The sequence below is a fragment of the Lytechinus variegatus genome, chromosome 3, assembly GCF_018143015.1.
Source record: "Lytechinus variegatus isolate NC3 chromosome 3, Lvar_3.0, whole genome shotgun sequence".
Classification (NCBI taxonomy): domain Eukaryota; kingdom Metazoa; phylum Echinodermata; class Echinoidea; order Temnopleuroida; family Toxopneustidae; genus Lytechinus; species Lytechinus variegatus.
The window spans coordinates 30,298,086-30,320,073 of record NC_054742.1 but is presented as its reverse complement, the minus strand read 5'-3'; the positions used below and the strand labels follow the sequence as shown (position 1 = coordinate 30,320,073).

The window sequence follows — 21,988 nt, the reverse complement described above, 5'->3', positions numbered from 1 at the left end:
GCGAGAATGAAACTTAGAACAGAGAAATAGTAGTTTGGTAATGTTTGTAACTGTTATAAGGATGATGAAAGCTAAATAACTTGCATTTAGATTCCCTGTTTGTTTGTGAATGCCATTGATTGTTATTTCAGTGTAGGTGAAACTTGAGTTATTTTTTTTCTTATTCAAATATCAAATCTATCAACGGAATCTATTCCCTTCATTCAGTTTCATTTCCAAATTTGAACAAGTAGATGTGAGGCTTGCTATGATTTTAGCCTGAAGGTGAACATCTTTACTACGGGAATGTGGGAGGGGCGAAATTAACCTAGTTACGTGGTTTGATGCACACGGACTAAGGAATGGACTTTATATGTGGTAATGAATGTTATCAATATTGTTGAGTGATGCTATACAATATGTGAAATCAACTTTTGTTAATTACTGACTTTACTCAATAAGTAAAATGAAATATTTGAATGATGGTGATCAATGAGAGAATTAGGTAGTGAAAGTAGGAAGGCAGATTCGGTGACTAACTTTGCACGAAAGAACAACTTTAATAGTTATTGCATTTCAAAACATTTTCCAAGTCAACACCCAGCCATCCTCCCGGATATAACACTCAATCTAAAGATGATGTAGAACTGATGATGTGGAACTGATAAAGGTAATACCCAAAGTTGAAATTATTGATAACCATTGTCTAAATTTTGTAAGTTCCCCGTGCTTGAATGATACCGTAGTAGTAAAACACCTCAATAAAGTTCAAGATTTAAAAACACTCAACATGAGTGATTTATTCAGCTTCACATCAATTTCACAGACGCATACATAATTCTGATAAATCTTAATGATATCTCGATATTTACGACGGATGCAATTAACTTGACCTGAAAAAGGCAAGTTATATAATTCTATATATATATGATGACCATGAAGAAATTTTTTTCGAGACATGATTATGACCGTTGAAGCATTCAAAGCCATCTACAGAATATATTATCCGGTACCATGATATCTTGTTTCTGCTATTATCCCGGGGGGGGGGGCACTTCCATTCACGAGTGGATACCATGCGCGACCATGGGGTCTCGAAAAACACCCTAAACACGTAATTTCTATATTCTTGAAATGCACCCCTTAACAAGTATTGGCGTGTGAAACCCTACCCTTAACAAGTATTGGAAACAAATCGATACTCTTGGCAAATATTCCCTGAAATGAACCCCTAAACAAGTACAGGAATGTTTTATTGTTACGGGTCCTTTGGTTGTCGACTTTACCTTATTTGGTTTACACCGCGGCGCAAATCGGACTCTAAACACGTAGTGTTGGGGCAAAAAGGACATCCTTTATAAAACATTTTAATTTTGTTTTATCATCCACGCAAATTCGACCCTAAACACGTAATTTTACGAGCGAAATAGATACCCTTTTTTCATTATTTGTGTTTTTGACACCCTTTTCAACCCTAACGTAACGTGCCCTATCGTGAAAAGGACATCCTTTTTACGTGTTTTTTTGGTCGCGCATGGTATCCACTCGTCAATGTAAGTGGCCCACCGGGGCTATTATACATCACACCGTGGCTAGGAGAACTCCCTCGTATATTACACTGTTAAAATGCTGTTTAAAATTTTACGCAGGTTGTTTAAGCCTGTCACTCTAACGACGACTGTTTAAACTTTTCAAACAGCCGTTTAAACTTTTTGAACAGCTGCTTAAACTTTTTAAACAAGTTGTTTAAAAAGTTTAAACAATTACAAAAAATAAACACGTTGTTAAAGTGACAGGCTTAAACAACGTGCTAATTTTTTTTACTGTGTAATAGACATTTGGTCTACACCCATTTCGTCTACTTTCCGTTTGGTATTATGCACTCACCTACTAACCATTTGGTCTAATTGTCATTTAGCCCATTTACAATTGTGTCTAATTTCCATTTCTTTGAATATCCACTTGGAATAACATCACAATGCATATAAGACCAATTAAACTGTTTATTAATTAAATGTTAATCTGACAAAGAGCAAAGTAATTAGAAGACGGGGTGATGATTGGACCATCAATATAAAAGTCTGAATTCGTGATGTTAAATTCATGACTGGACCATCAATAGGCTAGATGAGAATTAGACTAGATTGTAAATGTTATGTACACCAATAGAAATTCAACTAAATTGGTAGTATGTCCCCTATAGATTTGGGTGTTTAGCCCATGTAATATCAGACCGCAAGGTATAGACCATAAACCGGACCCGTTGCAGAAAACATCATTTTCTGTTCATGCAGGGAGTTGTCACAACTCCCTGGTTCATGGGTGCATTTCGTGAAACTTGTCATAAGCAATCGAAAACCTTGCATCTGATTGGCTCGGAGCAGATTAGTCAGTGGGAACCACTACTTGTTTTATGAAATGCTCCCTTATTAACATGTCTATATATTACGGCAATAATTATCGATACTCACGGTGAGATCGCATACATAATAAAGAAAGCACGTCTATGGGCAAAAAAAAAAATGCATTTGCCACATGGCGTATTTATAGAACATGGCATGGCTTTGCTTATTGCAATATTATGGTAATATTGCGCTTATTTTTCTAGTGTCGAGAAAGAAGCAAAATACTAGTACATTTACGGACCCCCGTCCCCCCCGTTCATCTGTTCATACGCCACGAATTGAATACACCCATTAAAATGAACGCAAAATTTGTAGAGGATTTTTTGCGGATTTGTTTTAAAGTGGGTAAACGGGAAGTCTGCCAGCATGAAATAGAGATTTACATGCTAGTAGTTAGATAATAAAGTAACAATCAATTTCAACAAATAATTGATTTACTAGTATTTGATGGGCCTTAAAGATAGAAGAGAAAAGAAGTAATGGTGAACGAATAAGGTCATCAATGAATAGACTCTTTGGACATATTACACTCTTTTCTTCTCTTTCTATTTGAGAATTAAAGAAATAAGTCTGTCGTAGGTCTCTATGCTTCCTGTCTTGCCCCGGCTTGTTCCCTTCCCTCAACAAAATACCCAGGTAGTGTCTCATGAAGTGATTGGTCGGATCGACGTTTTACCCTATACAAGTCCACTCTTATAGGACTGAACTTGTCAGTTAATCAAAATCACGGAGTTGTCAGATCAAACAACTTGTCGGACGACCAATTTTCATAAAAAAATCCCGCATTTACACCATTATGAAAAAAGGCAATGGAACAAAACGGAATAAAAATGTTCGCAATTTTATCAGTATTACTCAAAACTTTTTCTTTGGTAGCAAGTTTGTTCCAACGTGTCCAACGAGAAAGCCAGTGTAGTTCATTGATACTCATTGACAAGATGGTATATGCTCCTCGAGATTCTATTCAGTCAGCTTCTACTTTCTTAAAATGTTTTTTTTTTATCTTATACATATTTCTACATGCATAATATAGAAATTGTTTTTGTTTTACTTCAAGCACGTTTAATCAATTTCAGCGATATCATTATCAATAAATTCATTTCACTCGAATGAAATTAGCAAGTATCTGTATATTGCACTGTAGGCGGCAAAGGCACTGTTATTTCATCAGCAAAAAGTTATGATAGTCTCTTAATTTTCACGACTTCAGTTCTTTCCAACTTCTGCTACTGGTAAATGTTGGTTTCGTGAAACTTGCGAGATCGGGAATGTTTAGATGAGGCATTGATGCCTGAGAATGGAATTTTTTCTCCCCGCCCACACTCATTGCTCCACCCACAGCACTGTGCGTACGAGTCATCGGTTGGTTGTTCATGGATTGGGAGGCGGAGACAAAACGCGACGCGGGCAAGCTCAATCTTCGGTTTTCGAGAATCCTCAAGTCGTGATTGGACATTGAATGTCGAGTGGGTGGCCTCGAGTCAGAAATTCGCGTGCTTGGCGGTCTACTACAGGTGAGAGCACGACTTCCTGGTCTTGACCAACTCGCGTTGGACACATCACTTTTACCTAGAAGGAAAGAAAAATATAAAATAGGAAGGGGAGTATCAGAATGTTGTATCTCATTAACCATGGAGCACAAATCTTCTCAAATTTGTGTAAAATGAAGTAACCAATCGCCTACATGAAAAAGGAATTTCCGAAACGAAATGTGAAATAAATGAAACGAAATGTGAAATAAATGAAGCTTTTGTTTTCTTCCATCGCTACTATTATTTAAATCGGATTTGATTCTACACCACAGAAAATAAATGAATATGTTATGTGCATCAAGAACATCAATGTGTGGACTAGTTTTTTGAAAAAAATATATATAAAAAAAACATTAAAAAATAAATAAATATAGTGCTTACCTCTTCGTCGTATGCGTGGACTTCGGGCGCTATTCCCCCTTTCTACTGCACTTGTAATGATTTTGGGGAGAGGTGTGTTTCTCGCTCCAGTTGATTCTCCTCCCATCGAACTCCGCCTACTCCATGTATTCGTCACCCAATCACTGGTCACCGATCTCCGCGATTTAGGCCTCGCCCTACTATCTATAATCGTTGCTGGACCCGACTGGTGCGCATGCCTCATGACATCAGTGATCACGCCATTCTTGAAGTTTCTCCACTTGTTCTGTTTCTGGAAACTTCGCCACAATTCAAGGTCGCTTGCGTAGGTCGGAAGAAGTTTGGTTACTTTGGCTAAGGTTTCGTCATCGGCGAACTCGCGAAATTTCGACATTGATATTCGGATAAGTTCGCAGCCGTGACTGACCAGGGAAAGGTGAGGCATTTCGCTCCTAATGCCCTGAATACCCTAAAAAAAGGGGGGAAAAAGACTTAAGACTATCTAAAGCTATTTCACACAGACGAGACATAATTTCAAATTTCTTGTTTTAAGCTCTTGATAAGACGAAACAAAACAGTAGCCTAAACGTGAGTCAGGACCACTCTGCCAAGAGTGAGACAAGGTTTGATATATCAAACTCTCCCAGAGCATGTCAACCAATAAGTGAGTGAAGATTTGCATTAAGTTCCAGTATGAATTATACAGAATTTGTCCCTATGTTTTAACAACGCCCTGGGTCCATGGCCTTGGGAAGCGGGGGTGCTGAAACACCCCCAACATTTTCCTTGGGGGCGCTGCGTGTATTACTTTCCATATAGGCAGCAGCCCCAGGTATTCTGGAAGATTATGTAAAAATGTAATCAAAATATACCTTCATTTTTTTTCAAATTTCTCGTGACCAATTTGACCTAAATTTTTATTGAAATTTTTTTTTCTGCTTTTCAAATTTACATCAGCACCCCCAGTAAAAAAAACTCGTTCCAGGGGCCCTGCCGTAAAAATCAAAAGAATTATTCAAGAAGTACATGTGATGCAATGAAGGTAGTCTTCGACTTTGGTGTAATATACACTGCACACAGAGACATTTGCCGACACGAAATATCGCAAAATAATCCATGCATCTCGATACTTACGAAGAAGTCCCCTGGTCTGAGGGCGTCGACTTGGATGTACACTCCTGCGTCAACGCCAGGAGCTTTGATCGTTTCTAATCCTAGTGTAATATGGCCCGGCAGGGTAGACATATCCTCAACAGGTTCTGAAAGCCTGTTATAAAGAAACAGTTAAATAAGGAGTTTTTGATGTGCAATTAAAATATGGGAGATATCTGAACTAATATTATATCCTTCATAAGCTATCTTTCATTGACATGATTGACATAAACATCGTTAGATTCCAGACATCCAAAGATTACCTTTACATTTCACATTTCACACTCAAATGTAGATCTCTCGACTGCCTATAAGTTATAGCACAGCGGAGCTAGGAGCTAGAGTGTTTAGCGCCAGTTATCTCATTCTTTCCCCGAACTTTTTCTATTCATATCCAAGAATGCTGAAATCCGCCAGTGCAATAATTCCATTTCTGAATAGTTTCTAGTCATCTCAACTTACGTTCGCCTGTGATTTGCTGAACTAACTCTTGAGTTCGACTTATGTATGTCATGAGGTTGTTCTTCATCAGCGGCTTCATCACCGTTGCCACCAAGCTTGTCCGAGGGAATTTTTAGTCTGACTGTGGCACTTTTGCTTCTCCTATTCCCTTGCATGTCGTCCTGGACATCACTAGGTACGGGATTGCGAGTACGTGATGCGATCTGACCTATTTTATGAATATGAGAATAACAAAGAAGTCACGAAAACTGAAAAAAGCCTTGATTGAAAGACCGACTGGCAATTTATGGAAACTCTGATCGAAGGGCATATTGGAAAACTTTCTTAAGTAAATAAAATTTGTGGCACTGCATTTTCAAAATGCTTGATTCCTTCTTAGCTGCACCTTCTACCCCCGTCGATGAAATAAATTGTTCTTCATCCGCGAATGATTGTAAAATCCTACTTAATGAATCAAATCAAAGGGCAAATTGGCGAACTTCGATCGGCAACTCACCGGTTGTCTTTGGCCTTGATGGGACATCTGATTTCTTGCTATTCTTCTGGGGTTGCCGTTGCCCATCGTCCCCGGTCATCCAAGGAAACCTCGGATCTGAATTGGGTTGTTGATTTTGATGATGATACTGCTGGTGCTGTGGAATTTTGGAGAGCTTTGACGAGAAGTCTTCGTTCCATCCGACCGCTGACCTGCCGCTGAGTACTCTAGCTTTCCGGGACACCTCCATTACTTCTTCTTCCTCGGCCTGTTTGGACAGGTATAACTGAGCAAGGTCGACTAGCTTCAAGACATCCGCTCGGCCCTGTAGGATTATTTTTTTATCGTTTTCATATGTTACAATTTCCCAAAACATATAGAATAGCAGCAACCGAAAGTATGACACTCTCTCATGACAAATGAGCTCGATATTGACTGACATACGCAACTTCGGTACCTTGTAAAATCTTAGAAATACAAGAATTATATGCACAAAAAAGAAAGAAAATATCCACTAGAAATGCCATGTACAGTTACATAGCTATATCAAATGGTGTAGGTTTAATGTAAAAAATATCTCACCTTAGTGATTATGAACAACCAATCAGTATCTCTAGCGTCCTTGACAATCAGTGATTCGTTACAGTACTCCTCAATACGACCCATGTCAGAAATTTCTTCTATCGTCTCCGAGGACCAGGTTGAAAATAAATCTAGGCGACTGTAAAAAAGGAATTAGATTACAGTACATAGTGTAATCACTATTTTCACATTTTTTCCGCAGAAGTAGTTAATGAAATGTGCATCATACTGTTAAACTTAATCTTATTTCATTCCAACCCTTTTTATGGTCTGAAAAGGAAATATTTCGTGTACCTGATTGATTAAAGAAGTTGAAGAAATACATAATGGAATTAGTCAAACAAATATCTATGTGTTCGACTTAGGCCCTACATACAGTAATTCAGTATGGGTAAGAACTCACTATAACAAAAAATAAATAAAAACAAATGAAAGCAAACTTGACAACATTTGAAGCAGATTAAAGCATTGTTTCTTGAATCCTGTCCATTTTGAAGGGTCCTAGCCTGGTGAAGCTCAAATCAGTCACATGATCAATAACTAGGAGCTTAGACCCATCCTCGTTTCCCATCCACGTCTAAATTCGCCTGATCTTTTCACTCACCTGATAAAATTTAGTCGATATTCAAAGTCTTGTTGGATGTGGAGGTGGAGGTTGTTATCAAAGAAGTCATCAGAATCAACGACTAGGAACTCAGTGTCTTCTAGACAGACTACCGTTGCCTTTCGTCGAGAATCCTTTAGTAAAGCGATCTCCTACTCAATTTCAAGACAGAAACATGAAACATTTAAGAGTTAGTGAAAGTACTGGGTTATAGTTACCAATTATATGACTCCTCGGGAACTGGAGAGCATGACACTCACAGGAATATCAATCCCAGCAAATTAATGGTGTGGCCATATTTACACATAGGATTTTGTGCATTTTATGCATGACTGTTCAATATCTACCAGAATGATGCGCCTACGTTGAATATCTAGCCAGTTACACCGATTGCATTGGAAAAATTATGAAGAGCTAATATAGAATTCGGAAATAAATATATTATTTTGGGGATGGCGCTTATACTGTTCAGGTGACGAGTAGGCCGATATACTCGGCATTATTGTATGTTTATCAGTTTTATTCATATTCACTATCATTTTATGCTCTATACCGGGCATGTAATGAACTTACACCAAAGCTAGCTCCTTTTTTGAGAATGTTGACTTCTTTCTTGACAAACGCATTCACCTCGTCCTCTTCCAGTGTCACACCAGCCACACCAGAGAAGATGAAGTAAAAGGAGAACCCGGGATGGCCCTTACGTATAACCACCCGCCGTCGACCGTACCTGCCGATTTTGAAAACATAAACGCCAGTGTACTTTTGTTTACAAAGATGAAATCCTAAATGAACATGGTGAACTCGCAAATTTCAAGTATGGAGTACTGATGATGTGATCCAGAGTGATTTCGAAGGAACATGTAGCATCACGTGATTTCTTAAGACTATCAAATGATTTTTTTTTAAAGTTTGCGCTATCTAATCATCACCTATTTTAACCAGTTTGATTTCTTAGCTTGGATGAGCAAATATAACACAGGGGCTAAGATGATAGTTTATCTTATAAGAAGACAACGGCAGCTTGACGAAGTTCTATCGATATGACATCAAAGGAAGAAATATTAGGCCTCTTTTTATGAGTCCTGCATTAAGAGTGAGCGCACTGCCTGATTCTTCAACGGATGATGATTCTGTTATCATGGTAACCTGTATTCTGATGTCTCCCTTTTCTCAGATTTATAAAACCCATGTTTAAGCAGACAAGGAACTTCGTTAGGCCAACATAACTATTGTCGACGTTGAGAAGCAAATCTAAACATGTATACATTCTTGCTACATTGACGAGTACTCTCCATAGAGGGGTACTTACTTTGCGTATCGTATCACTTTGCAGATGAGATCCTGAAGGTTTGTGGAATACTTTCTGAAGCTGTAGAGTCCTCTCATCAAACTTCGGACTAGTCTGATGTCGTCGGGTGTTCGATCTGAAGGAGCTTTCAATAGTATTCCTTTCGCTTTCTCCGGCCACGTAAACTACATGAGAAATGAGATCTTGCAATCAAAGTATAAAAGTTTTTCTTTACATTACAACTATACGACCATCGCTAGTTATTATTCACTTAACAAGTGGAACGCCCCTGGCAGTCTCGCCTGCATTAAGCGATTCAATATAGCAGCAGTGCTAATTTTGAAAACGGCTATTGAATACTTATTCACAAAAGAAAACACTCATGATGAAAAAATACTACCGTACCGTATGTCCACTGACCGGGACATTTGACCATAATCATATGACCTAAGACGAGTGAAAAACATGTTTGATAACTCTTGTGTCTATGTTTGATGAACTACACGTGTATAGATCCATAAACTTTCTAAGTAATGATGCCAATTTAACAAATACCCCAACACGGCCAAAGTTCACTGACCTTAAATGATCTTTGATCTTGGTCATGTGACCTGAAACGCACACTTGACATTCAGGGATACATGATTACTCTTGCATCCAAGTCTCATGAAATAGATCCATAAACTTTTATTAAAGTTATGACAATACATCCAACATGGTCAGAGTTAAGGGTTCGAGTTTCGTCTTTCTGATGGTGAGGTTAATGGTCGGTCCAGACGTAAATAATCATATCTGATTGATACACGCCGTCTGACAAAACTAAAAAACACATACACATTAAATGACCGAAAGTTACCTTTGACCTTAGTCATGCAATCTGAAACTCAGGCAGGATCTTCAGTGATACACTATACCCCTTATGTCTAAAGTGTCATGAACTAGGTCTATATACTTTCTAAGTTATGACGACATTTCAAAAACTTAATCTTGGTTAAGATTTCAATGTTGACGACGCCACCGCCGCCGTCGAAAGTGGCTCTGATATGTAAGTGGGTGTTCGCTCTGAAAAAACTGTAGGGAAAAACACAAGTTGATCTTCTTTAATGATGTCGTCTCTTACCATGATTTCGATTAAAATTTAGAAATTTTTTTGGGGGGCATGATGATGCCCCCCCCCCCTCTCATCAGTAGAAATAGAAAACCAACCTCACCTCGTATTTGGAACAGTAGTCTGTTGCGTTGAAGCTGAGTTTCTCTTTGCTATTCTCAGGGATGTAAACAACACTTGGTGTACGGGACATCTTCTCCAACAGATCGGCGATCTGGATGGAGAATGTCCCCTTGCCAGCCTCTTCGGCACATTTATTCAGACTTAACTGGACACCACACATGAATTTCACCTGGCGACCTGCCTTCTGAAACCGCTGCAAGGGCTAATTCATGAAATGAAAATAGCATTGAATATTAATGAAGGTTGAAGTTCAGATTAGGGATTAATAGCAGTTAAGAAATCTATAACACAAGCTAGGACTTATCATACATCTATAATTATTTTCGGTGTGTTATTTATGTAAGCCAATATTTCTAAACGCGGTTGTCAATTAAGTTTTTCTTGTCGAATCATTGGTTTATAATTACATAAATATGTTTCTGAAACTGTATCTTGTTTGCATTATTCCATCTGGTTCGAAGTACGAAACTTATTTCATTCATTGCTATAATGAAATATTAATGGGATGCTGGCCTAGATTGACATCCTAATCACAATATTTGATTCGGGTTACCAAATAATATATGAATGTAAAAATTGCTAATAAATATAAATGACAGAGATTTTTTGTGATATAATTCAGGTACACTCCAGCTACCATAGATTCCAATAATGGATTGTATAATAAGAAATGATCAGGATATTGCATGAATTTAAACATAGTATTTTTTATACATGGTCAAGTAAGTATTTCCATTTAGAGTTCCAATCTGATTTTCGATTTGTTTCTATGAATAAAAGAAGTTTAATATATACACTCTAAAAAATGAAGTGCTAATTCAGCTCTTAAAGAGCGTGTATAGTGACTGCACTTTGGAGTGCTGATTTTTCTCGTTCAAATTTGAACTAGACAAATCAGCACTCCGAAGTGCAGTCACTATATACACGCTCTTTAAGAGCTGAATTAGCACTTCATTTTTTTAGAGTGTATAAATGCATCTTGGACCTATTTGTTGCTGAGAGAAATAAATAAAAAATAATAGTTCGAATTTCAAAATACAAAATCGCAAATAAAGCATGATTTATAGATTGCTCTGTTTGTTTTACAACTTGAACTTACCGTTAATGAAGAAATTGTGTAGCCATCGTTAGATCGTAACTGTATTTAGTGCAAAGAAAATTAATGTAAATCATCGTTATTTAATTAATCTTTCTTTCATGATATAACTGGGGTATTTCTTAGTAACTTAATTAAAGCAAACCATTAGACCAAATCCATTGCCCTGTATACAGAGTTGCTCCTTCGAATATAAACTAAAACAATAACAGCAATTAATAGATTACTAATCACATGATAAATGTAATTCCTGAACTGGGGCACGTTGCAGAAAGAGTTGCGTTTAAACGCAACCAAGAAAAATCAATCGCAAGTCCCAAATGCGCGCTTTTGATTGGTTGAAAATCAAGTTACGCCTGATTTTTAGAGTTGCGATTGATTGCAACTCTTTCTGCAACGGGCCCCTGAACGGATAACGTGATTGTAAATTACTCATAAAATGTAAAGATAATGATTAAAAGATGATTTATGAATTCTTATCAGGACACCCCATCCCCATTATCGAGGGATTAGATTTGGTCAATGCTCCTCTGAATGTGTTCATCTTTATTTATCGTATGGGAGGATTCTTTTTTTATTGAAAGTAACAAGAGTATGATGATAAGCCGATTGGCAACTGATTATTAGATATTGCTCTCTGGGTCGATAAAGAATGTCGTACATAGAAAAAAATGAACGGGTGCATGGGGGGGGGGCAACAAACATTTTTTGACACCTAACAAAAAAAAGAGGACAAAGGTCACCGTCATTTCCAGTATCACTTTCACATTTTTTTTAATGAAACTTTTCTAACAACTGGAAAAAGAAATCATCAAAATTCTATCAGCGAGGGGCACCCCTTGTGTTCGCTAGCTTGTTGGAGTAGTATTATGATGGGGGGGGGGGGGGACTTCCATTGAAGAGGTGATACCATGTGTGACCCCCCCCCCCCCAGATATGGCACGTTGCGTACGTTTTAACGTAATAAGGGTGTCAAAACACTGAAATATTGAAAAAAGGTATATATTTCGCTAGGAAAACTACATGTTTACGGTCCAATTTGCGAGGGTATAAAAATACTTTATAAAAAGATGTGCTTATGCCCCCCAAACTACGTGTTAGGGTCCATTTTGTGTGAGGTTTGTGGGGTGGTAAACCCAATGGAAGTAAAGGTAAAGCCGACGTCCGTGACCTAACAATTAAAATATCGTTGTACTTTTTTCGGGGATCAATTCAGGGAATACTTGTATAAGGTACCGTTTTTTTCCAATCACCATGATTACGTTAAGTTTTGGGTTTCACACGCCAATACTAATTGTTAAGGGGTGCATTTTCAGAACATGGAAAATACTTATTTAGGGTGCTTTTCGAAACCCCATGGTTACGCATGGTATATATTTGTCAATGGAAGTGGTCCCCTGGGATTTGATAATTCATTTATATTATTCCGTCTATTCTGGGTTTTCCATATTGTCTTCATAGTACGTATATCGGCGATATTATGATGGTAACGTTGCAACCACTAAGTTCTGAGAAAAATAAAAGCGCATTTGACGGTATCGATTTTTGTATTCCTCTTCCGCCATTCTCAACACTCGATCCAATTAGTACGATGACTTTTAATAGGCTATTCTCCCATTCGTGACGTATTCGAGAACTGAAGATTGATTTTCATTATGCAATCTACTGGCACCTACTATAGAGTACCAGTTATACAAAGAAAATGTTAAGAAAATTGATACTCAAAAGCGACGAGAGAGTGATAGAGAGACCAAATAATGGATTAACATCGTGCATATGTTCACCTGTCTCACGAGAAAAGACGCCATTACCGGACCAATATGAAATACAATACTAGTAATATTATTTGTGATATATCGAGTGTACAGACAGTTTGCAAGTGTCATTTCAGAAGAATGAATTTAATAATCTTAAGTGACTATAATGACCTCTTTATCGATACCATTTTGCCTGCATACAGACGATATTTCTAAATGATTTGACGTCATAGGAGATAATGGACAAAGGACAAACCACATTAAACGAATTGAGACCTCCATTTAAGACAGAATGATTCTAATAGAAGCAGATTCTTTTTATTGAAAACTTAAAGGACAAGTCCACCCCACCAAAAAGTTGATTTGAATAAAATCCTAGTAGCGTCACACTGAAAACTTCATCAAAATCGGATTAAAATAAGAAAGTTATGACGTTTTCAAAGCTTCGCTTGATTTCACAATACAGTTATATGCACATCCCGGGGCCCGTCTTACAAAGAGCTGCGATTGGTCCGATCAATCGCAACTATGGAAATCCAGAAAAGTCAACGTATAAAATGCATACATTTGTTCCAAAAATTGTCTAGAGATGATGTATATTCATGAATTATCGATTTCTTGACAATTTGATGTGTTTTTCTTTGTTTACAAAGATATTTTGCAAATTTCCTGTAAAAAAAATTATGACACTGATGGACGTCTATATATAGAGTAACGATTGATTTGATCAATCGTTACTCTTTGTAACGGGGCCCAGGTCGGTATGCGAATGAGAAGACTGATGACATCACCCACTTACTTTTTCTTTTGTATTTTATTATATGAAATCTATAAAATTCTATTTTGTCCTCATTGTCATGTGAAACAAAATTTTATTCCTCCATGAACATGTGGAATTACCATTATTTCAACAGTTTAGGGTTAAAAAATCTGTAAAAATTGAAATATGTCAAACAATAAAAAAAATAAAAGAAATAGTGAGTGAGGGACTTCACCGAATCTCTCATTTGCATATCACTGAGTTGTGCATTCAACTGTTGAAAAATAAGCGAAACTTGAAAATATCATAACTTTCTTATTTTACACCCAATCTTGATGAAATTTTCAGCGTTATGCTTGTTTGTTTTTTCTCTATCGATTCAAATCAACAATTTTCTGGGGTGGGCTTGACCTTTAACGAATTATACTTTCGATAAGTAAATCATGATCTTCTCCACCATACACTATAAATTCCAATAGCTACCGATATTACACAGGCCCCAAGGAATAAATCACACACATGATTATTTACACGCTTCTATGAAGAAGCAAAAAAAAAATATATAAATAAAAAAAAGAAAGAAAGAAAGGAATTACTGCGAAGTTTGAAACGCCACAAAAAAGTACCATTGACATTAAAGTGCTATTCAGTTAGTCTTTTGTGGATTTTCGCCGAAATATCATATCGCGATCTCAAATATAATTACCCCCAACGGTGTATATTAACGCCGGTATGAAAGTCATTTACATAACAAAAAATGAGTTATGGTCCCTGGCACCTCCCATTCCACTGTCATACTGTTGGATATCGTGTTTCAAGCATGAAAAGGGTTAACGTCACCCCTCAGCAGTTCATTTGAATGATGATACAACGTAATGTATCGATACGCCTGATGATCCTTTTGCAAGCTTTTAGCAAGGAGTTCTAGGTTTAGGATGAAAACAATTGCCCATGTCACCCATGGATAAGAGGGGAAATAAACACAATCTGTAATCAATTTGAACATTATTTTGAAGGCAATATAATTACAGGGCCTTCGTGGCCTTACACCCCATCCTCGATCTTCCCTCCTTTAAGTCCTGTATCTTCCATTTGAATGTAGCCCTATAAGATAGAGGAGGCCATGCACTTGTTGAATACTGCGTCTTTCTTTTAATTCATCATGACCATGCAAGCTGGTCAAATACAAAGTGACAAGCAATATTTTTGGATGATATCTTCACTTACATATTTCACGGCTGACATGCTGTCGCGTAGCAACTGTCGTTCTATCATAATAATCTATGCCATGGTCTGATATAGTTGCAGTTCAGACACAGTGGTTATGATGAAGGTAATCAAAAAGTACATGTCCCTGTCAACTCCAAGTTGTGGGATCTTGATGGCAAGATGTACATGGATCCATCCTTAAAACAGGGTTGATGTCAAAGTCCTCTGTTATCTTGAACATGCTTTAAAAGTGGTGCACATTATCGCTATAACATTTTTTTTTTCGTTTAATAAGTTCCATCAAGATCTTTGTAATTTTTCGTCAATATTCTTGCAAATTTGGTATGTTTTTACTTGAACAACGTACCCCTAAATGCATTGTTTCTGCTGCGCATCCGAACAAGCCAAAGAATTAAAATTCCGATATATCCAAAAGGTTGTTTAAGACATTCAACCACAACTAGTTAAATTTCTTCTAGATGAGTATTCATATATACCGCGTATACTGTATAGTCACTGCATGTACTCCTTTATTGCAGTGTTTTGCGATTGTTTTGTAGCTCTTGTAGGTTTCCACCATCTTGACCATGGTGAGCAAAGTTTTGAGATGCTGTTCGATCTAATCCAATGGAAAACATAATCTGAATATAATTCAGTCAAGTCATCTTCGAACACTTTAGGGAAATATGATAAAAAGCACTCGTGGACTCATCCACTTCATTGGTATTTCATAAGAGGTTGTTATCGCTAATGACTTTTCTTCTATATACTGCATTTCAAAATGCTAGCTATCGTTTTTTAATCTTCGTATCTGTCATCAAGATTGTTTCTAATTGGTTTGTTCTGACAAAGAAAACAGTAAACATACTTTAATCACTGTCCATACCATCAGTTTAATTGACACATTTTTTTTTTAGAGCGTACTAAAATTCCTCTTACGTTATACTTTCTAAAATTAATAGCTTTTAAATTATATTGAATAAGGTGCTAAATCCTGCACATACATGTATCAAATTTCGAGAAATCATAAAATCATATACGAGTTTGTTTCGTGTCTTTGCTTTTCTGTATAGCAACGGAATCTATGAATGTATATGATGTTGACACAAGGCACTCTACGGTTGATATGTAGATTTGATGCAGTGGAATTCTGGATTTTGACAAATTGAATTGACCCACTTGATCAGAGACCAAATAAATCGATGTTTATTCTTCGTCAATAGAATCCTCGTTATCATGAAAATACATGCCATACCTAGCAATTTCAAAATAAGAATCAAGTCGACGGGATTGGCAATTGTGTCATGAAGCAGCACTTTAGTTCAGGCATTAAATGCTATCTCTTCATTCTTTTGTTTTAAAAATGTTAAATATATATGTTTCATAAGTCACAATACATGTTTCAAAGCATTTTCAAATATTGCAGCAATAGTCATTAGTGGAAGTAAATCATGTCAATCATGAGGCATGTAAACTTTGGAATAAGGGTACTTATCCCATGTGTACATGCTTAGAGAAGTAATGATTTGATGACTATGATAGCAAATTTATCAAACAGAACAATTGTGTCACGCTGTTTCTTTTGATTTTATGCAGCCGAATACATTCATAGGAAAGGGCTAGCCCACCCGTCCGCCAATTAATTTTTTTACTAAATGAATCACCTAAATCTGACAATCATAACTTCTGCTCATGCAGAGGGAAATTATATTTTTTATGTAAAAGAAGTTATAAAGTGTGTAAAAACGATATATGAGCGTGAAAGAACAAAAGGAATGCATTGCACAAAGGAAACTAAATATTAAGAGAGAGATTGAAAGAAGTAGTATTCTTACTTCATCGTCGAATTCATACTCGTCGCGATCATCGATGTTGAGTTCTCCACCAACCACATACGATCTCGACGAACTCGGTCTCGTAGAATTTTTTAGCAAATCGTCATAAACGCTTCCTACAGAAGACATTCGTTCTCGAAGATCGTCTTCCAGATCGAAGTCGAAGTGGTTGCCCGTTGTCGAGTCCATGTCTTGGTCGAGATGATCGATTGAATTATGATTGACATCACCGTGCTTCATCGATGATGTCGAATCACATAATCTACTATCTCTATCACACCCTACACTTTCTCCTTCTCCCAACTGGTCCAGAGCGTATGAGTTGCCGCTGCTTCCAATCTCCATAGAAATGATGCCATCCTCATCGGTGGGATCGTTTTGCTCGAGTGATATGATTTCAATATCCACGCCCTCCTCAACCTCCGTTGGATACCTATCGACATCCCTAACAGAACCATCTTGTTTTGATTGGTTGACATCCATTGTCTTCAAGTTTCGATCATTAAGATCATCAAGGTGTAAAGAAGGTCGATACCTCTAGGGCATCATCATCTCCACCATCATTACCAACACCGAATGCCGCTAACCCGTAAAACACTATTCTTTGCAAGAGAGTATATTGATCGCTCTTGGAATGCACTCATTTGTGGCGCTTGGCTCTCAACTTTGTGAATAACTTATTGGTATATGGGTCTCTTGTGTGGATGAACACACAAAAGACGTGATTATATCTACTTCCAATCCCACGGCTAAACAGTCAATGATTATAAGTCTCTAAAAAGATTCATTGTTTTAAATCAATCTTACGCAAATAACAATGTCAGACATGGCAATTTGTCGTCTTTAAGTTGATAGCCCTCCTATCATTTTTACCAATGTTGTTTTACAGGCGCCAGCCTTATCACGCCAATCACTATCGGGTAGTGTCATCACCATCAGCAAGATTAGTCCTGCACCTAAAATGGGAAAGGCAAAAGAAGTTCTATAAATCACAAATTCATTAAAAATTATGGTAAAAGATTCATTCATTCTCAAATACACAATGACACAGCTAAATAGAGGTACATGTAGGTTAGTTTTTATGCAATGAGCAGTATCATATACATATCTCTCACTATCGGTCAATGCATAAACAATAAAACGGAAGTGTGTCATCAAAATTTTAATTTTGAAGTAAACTTATCACTTGCAATTTGTCTCTCATTTTCAATTCAGAAGGTGATGCCCGGAGGTGATGCTTGTGTCAAGTGCCAAATTGGTGAATGCAATAACGTGACTGAGATCAAAGGAATCAAAGCTCATCTTTGAATCGAAAGTATAACGTTTTCAAGTTCGTGAACCTATTTTGAAAATATATATGTTTTGTGGCAAACCTTGCGCTGTTAATATAATGTGCTTTCAGAAAAAAAATAATGATCATAAACTGCTCTGGTAATTTGTACTTGTATCGAAAAGTGTAAAAAGGTCAATATTTTTGTATTATTTTGTAACGGGTTCCAAAAAAAAAGAGTATAAGATACCGGGGCGGATCCAGGATTTTCCAAAGGGGAGGGGGGCAAATTTTCAAAGGAAAATGACAAGCCCCCCCCAAAAAAAAAAAAAAGTTTTCAACCACAAATTAAGAATATTTCGTACGCGAAATAATTTGACAAGCAAAAAAAAAAAGGTCTTCAATTTCAAAAGAGGGGGCACACCTTTGTTTTAATGGTATTTTTACATTACAATTTTAATTTTTCTTCTCAAGGGGGGGGGGCACGGGCCGGCTGTGCCCCCCTGGATCAGCCAGTGTAAGATATGACAGATATTCAAAACCAAGTACAAAGATTATACATGTATCTGTAAAGACGTCAGTGGTTTGGGAAGTTTTGACTAATGAGTTATGTATGAAATATGAAAAATTATGATAGTAATGGTCTGTGTAGGTTGGAAGTAAATGTTCGTTTAAAAAGTTTTTGGCACTGATTTTGAATGATTGTGTGATCATGGCATTTTCGAATGATGCACATTTGAAACTTTCTGGGACCCGAAATATTTACAACGATGGTAACTTTGACATTATGATAAGTACCATGAAAACTGTGATTGCGATTGGCTGATGAACCCTGTTACTATGGTAGTATACCGTTTTGACAAAGTTACCCAAGTTACCAATAGTAATAATGTAACTCTTTATGAAACGGGCTCCTGCAGATGCATGATTGAATCTAGAATAATTACTTTGTACGCCTGAAAACTATAGAAAAATATTTATCGTCGCATCATTGCATGATCAATTATTTCACAATATTCTTTAAACTATCGATGGTCATGACCTATAGTATGCGTTAATAATATAATCATAATTAATAAAACCTACATTTTGTTCATGCTATTCGAATCAAGTCGGTGAAATCGTAAAAAAAATGGGATAAGGAAAAATGATTCTTAAAATTGCAAAAAGCACGCTGCAGATTAAAGATTTTAAGACCTCACTACCACAAAACAGCTTTACCGTTGCCTTACACCGTTACATACCTTTTCACTGAAATCATCGGCACATCTGCATCTTCAAAGCTGCTGCTGAGAAACTATGGAAATGTAATACAGCTCAAATGCTCACAATCGTAATCATACTTCAATAGTCACGTGTGCGTCATCTGTAGAAATGCCAATCTTCGTTGTCAATATTTTGACATGATCCATAAGATCCACCGTGCGCACGTTATACCTATAAAGCATTTTTATTTCATCAAAACGATTCGACGACAACTGTCGAAACAGAAACCCCTCACTGTATATGATGCATGGGCGGGTATATTGATGAAATGTATTCGGGGGCAATACGATGAGGGGTTCTTTCTTCTTCTGGAATCAACAAAAACATTCCTAACAATGGGGATTAAGGGATAAAAAGGAGAAGGTACGACAATAGAGAAAAGGGGATGGACCGATAATTAGGGGATGTCAAGATCGTTACCTCCTAGAGCTGTTCTTTGGCAAATAACACATTATCAGGTTTCTAAAAATCGAATCTATCCCAAATGTCCTACTCCTTGTTCTAAACTTGCCATTGAAAACCAACTACATCTGTGGGGTAATTAACCAAAATATTGAAAGGGCAAAGTTTAAGATAAGGAGCACTATCTCACAAAACAAGTTGCGTGCGACGGAAGCGAGCGAGCTCTCCAAAGTGAAATATTTCAATGTTCTGTCATTAATAATTTGCCATGTAAATATCAGACTTTAAGGAGACATTGGTGACAAACACGATACAAAAAAAAAATGATGGGTCTCAGCTACACCCAAACCCAAACTAGTACACCATTGCCCATTTCACATTGCGGCACAGTCTCTTGTTTGTTCGTTAAATTATATTTTTCTGTAAATAAATCTCACCATAAACATGATAAACAGAGCGATCACTGACTTATCAAAGTGAAGGAGTATAATCGACCAATCCGATTAATCTTTCATCGGCAAACTGTTACAATGACACTGTAAACTGTACAATGAAAACGATAGAATAGGCCTACATGTACATATATTTATCTTAACAATAAGTTCACTTCTGCATTTTTGTATATTTTCTTATTGATTAGATAATACAGTATATTCATTCAGGTATGAACGATCAACGAAAGCTGATCTTTCATCAATGCCCTGTAATTATGTTCCAGTTGGCTCATAAATATAATCAATATGAATATATGTTGGAGCATTTCGAATGATATCAAAATATTTCCTGTCTTCACTTCATACACTACTCCTTCCCCTTCCCACTACCCCACCAATTCCCCCTGCCCCATTTAAAAGTATCTTTTTTATATCAAGATCGATATAATCTGTTTACACCCCACTGGTTGTTACCATGCATCTATATTTCTTCCCTCGAATCCCGATCAATACAGAACACTTCAATGAAATTTCTTCACTCATGCTTAAACCACAACCACAGCATGTTTTTTCTTCATTTTTGTGTAATTCATATCATATTTGTATGAACACCTGAAGAGTCAAGACCCCTAATAAATGGTAGACAAATTTACCTGTCCACATTTTTTTTCCGAATAGGAGCCTTGGATGGGTGGGACATTGGCGGCGGAAGCCAAAAAATTGTCCACCTGAAATTTTGGGATGGACACAGGTAAAAAATTGGACGAGCAAAAATAAAAAAAAAGGTCATCAAACAAAATTTGAGAGGGGGACCACAAAAGTTTTAGGGACAAGCAAAAAAAAGAAGTTATCAACAGAAATTTTAGGGGGGAGGGGGTCGTCCCTCACCTGAAATTTATGGGGGGGGGGGAGGGACAAGACCCCGGTCCCCCCCCCACTTCTTCCTCCGCATATGAGTGTTCCAACCCCTGTGCCCTTTGATGGAGCTTTTAAGCATGTTAAGTGCGTGTATATAGGGGGAATGTTATTTATTCTGATTGTGTTACTGATTTCACGCCTGTTTGGTAAAATCTTTTTTTTTTAAATGACTCTAGCAGTGAGGAGCATAGGCTCCGCATATAATTAAGGCGTAGTCTAATGTGTCGGTGTGTAGGGGTGTGTGTGTGTGGGGGGGGGGGCTTTCTTGAACCCATTTTTTTTTCATTTTATTTCTATTTATAGCCAGATAATTTTTTGTGGTAGCAAGTAGCAATAGAAGTGTTTCCTCTACTGTTTTTTATGTGAAAAATATGTAAAATCGTGTAATTTCAGTCACATTTGTAGAAGTCAGAAGTATCAAATTTCTATTCACTAACATGGCTGATTTACTTGGGTTAAATACTTCAAGCTCCCCCCCCCAAAAAAAAGATGATCAGATCGACTTTTCCCTTTCATTGATGCTGGAGAGCACGAAGAGTCAGTTTGAAGATGGCGAATTATCAACAGTCCATATTTGCACATTTTTCGATTATGTGTGATATCAACATGATCAAAGGGACTTTGCGTACCATTTGAATACTAGCAAAATGAAAGATAATCAGTCAACGAGCAACTGGAACAACAGAAAAGGCTAGTAGAGTATTATGTATCTCGTATCGATTCTTCGATTCTCCCATAAAAGGAGGCCAAAGAAATGGGAGACAAGTAGTCTTACAGTTTGTGAGTGTACATCATTGCTATCAAAACTAATAGGCATACTGTGTATAATTGAAGGAAGAACTTTGAACCATGAGTGACTTCAGACTGAGATTTTTAAAAATATTTCATTCGATGTTATGTGTAAATCTTTTCACCCTTGTTTAACTTGATAATCCCTTTGTCCTTTCTCCGTGCGGGCCCGTGCTTGT

The 21,988-nt window shown here is 37.1% G+C and overlaps 1 protein-coding gene across 1 annotated transcript; it reads right to left on the bottom strand.

Moving 5' to 3' along the window:
- Positions 1-2,259: 2,259 nt before the first annotated feature.
- LOC121410744 lies at positions 2,260-19,539 on the bottom strand. The gene is made up of 13 exons (XM_041603018.1): positions 19,245-19,539; positions 16,731-17,686; positions 11,173-11,211; positions 10,054-10,275; positions 8,864-9,027; positions 8,125-8,281; positions 7,552-7,703; positions 6,948-7,086; positions 6,387-6,690; positions 5,891-6,098; positions 5,411-5,543; positions 4,298-4,745; positions 2,260-3,953 (listed from the first exon to the last, which is right to left on the bottom strand). Exons 2-13 carry the CDS (start codon positions 17,211-17,213, stop codon positions 3,583-3,585), a joined length of 2,820 nt encoding a protein of 939 aa, XP_041458952.1. The 5' UTR covers positions 17,214-17,686; positions 19,245-19,539; the 3' UTR covers positions 2,260-3,582.
- Between the last annotated feature and the right edge of the window lie 2,449 nt (positions 19,540-21,988).

Excerpts from the sequence above, each read along its gene's own strand:
- LOC121410744 (XM_041603018.1), bottom strand. The coding sequence starts at position 17,213 with ATGGATGTCAACCAATCAAAACAAGATGGTTCTGTTAGGGATGTCGAT. Across the intron at positions 5,544-5,890 it reads TCAGCAAATCACAGGCGAAC|GCTTTCAGAACCTGTTGAGG; the intron begins GTAAGTTGAGAT and ends TCTTTATAACAG. Across the intron at positions 4,746-5,410 it reads TCAGACCAGGGGACTTCTTC|GGTATTCAGGGCATTAGGAG; the intron begins GTAAGTATCGAG and ends CCCTTTTTTTAG.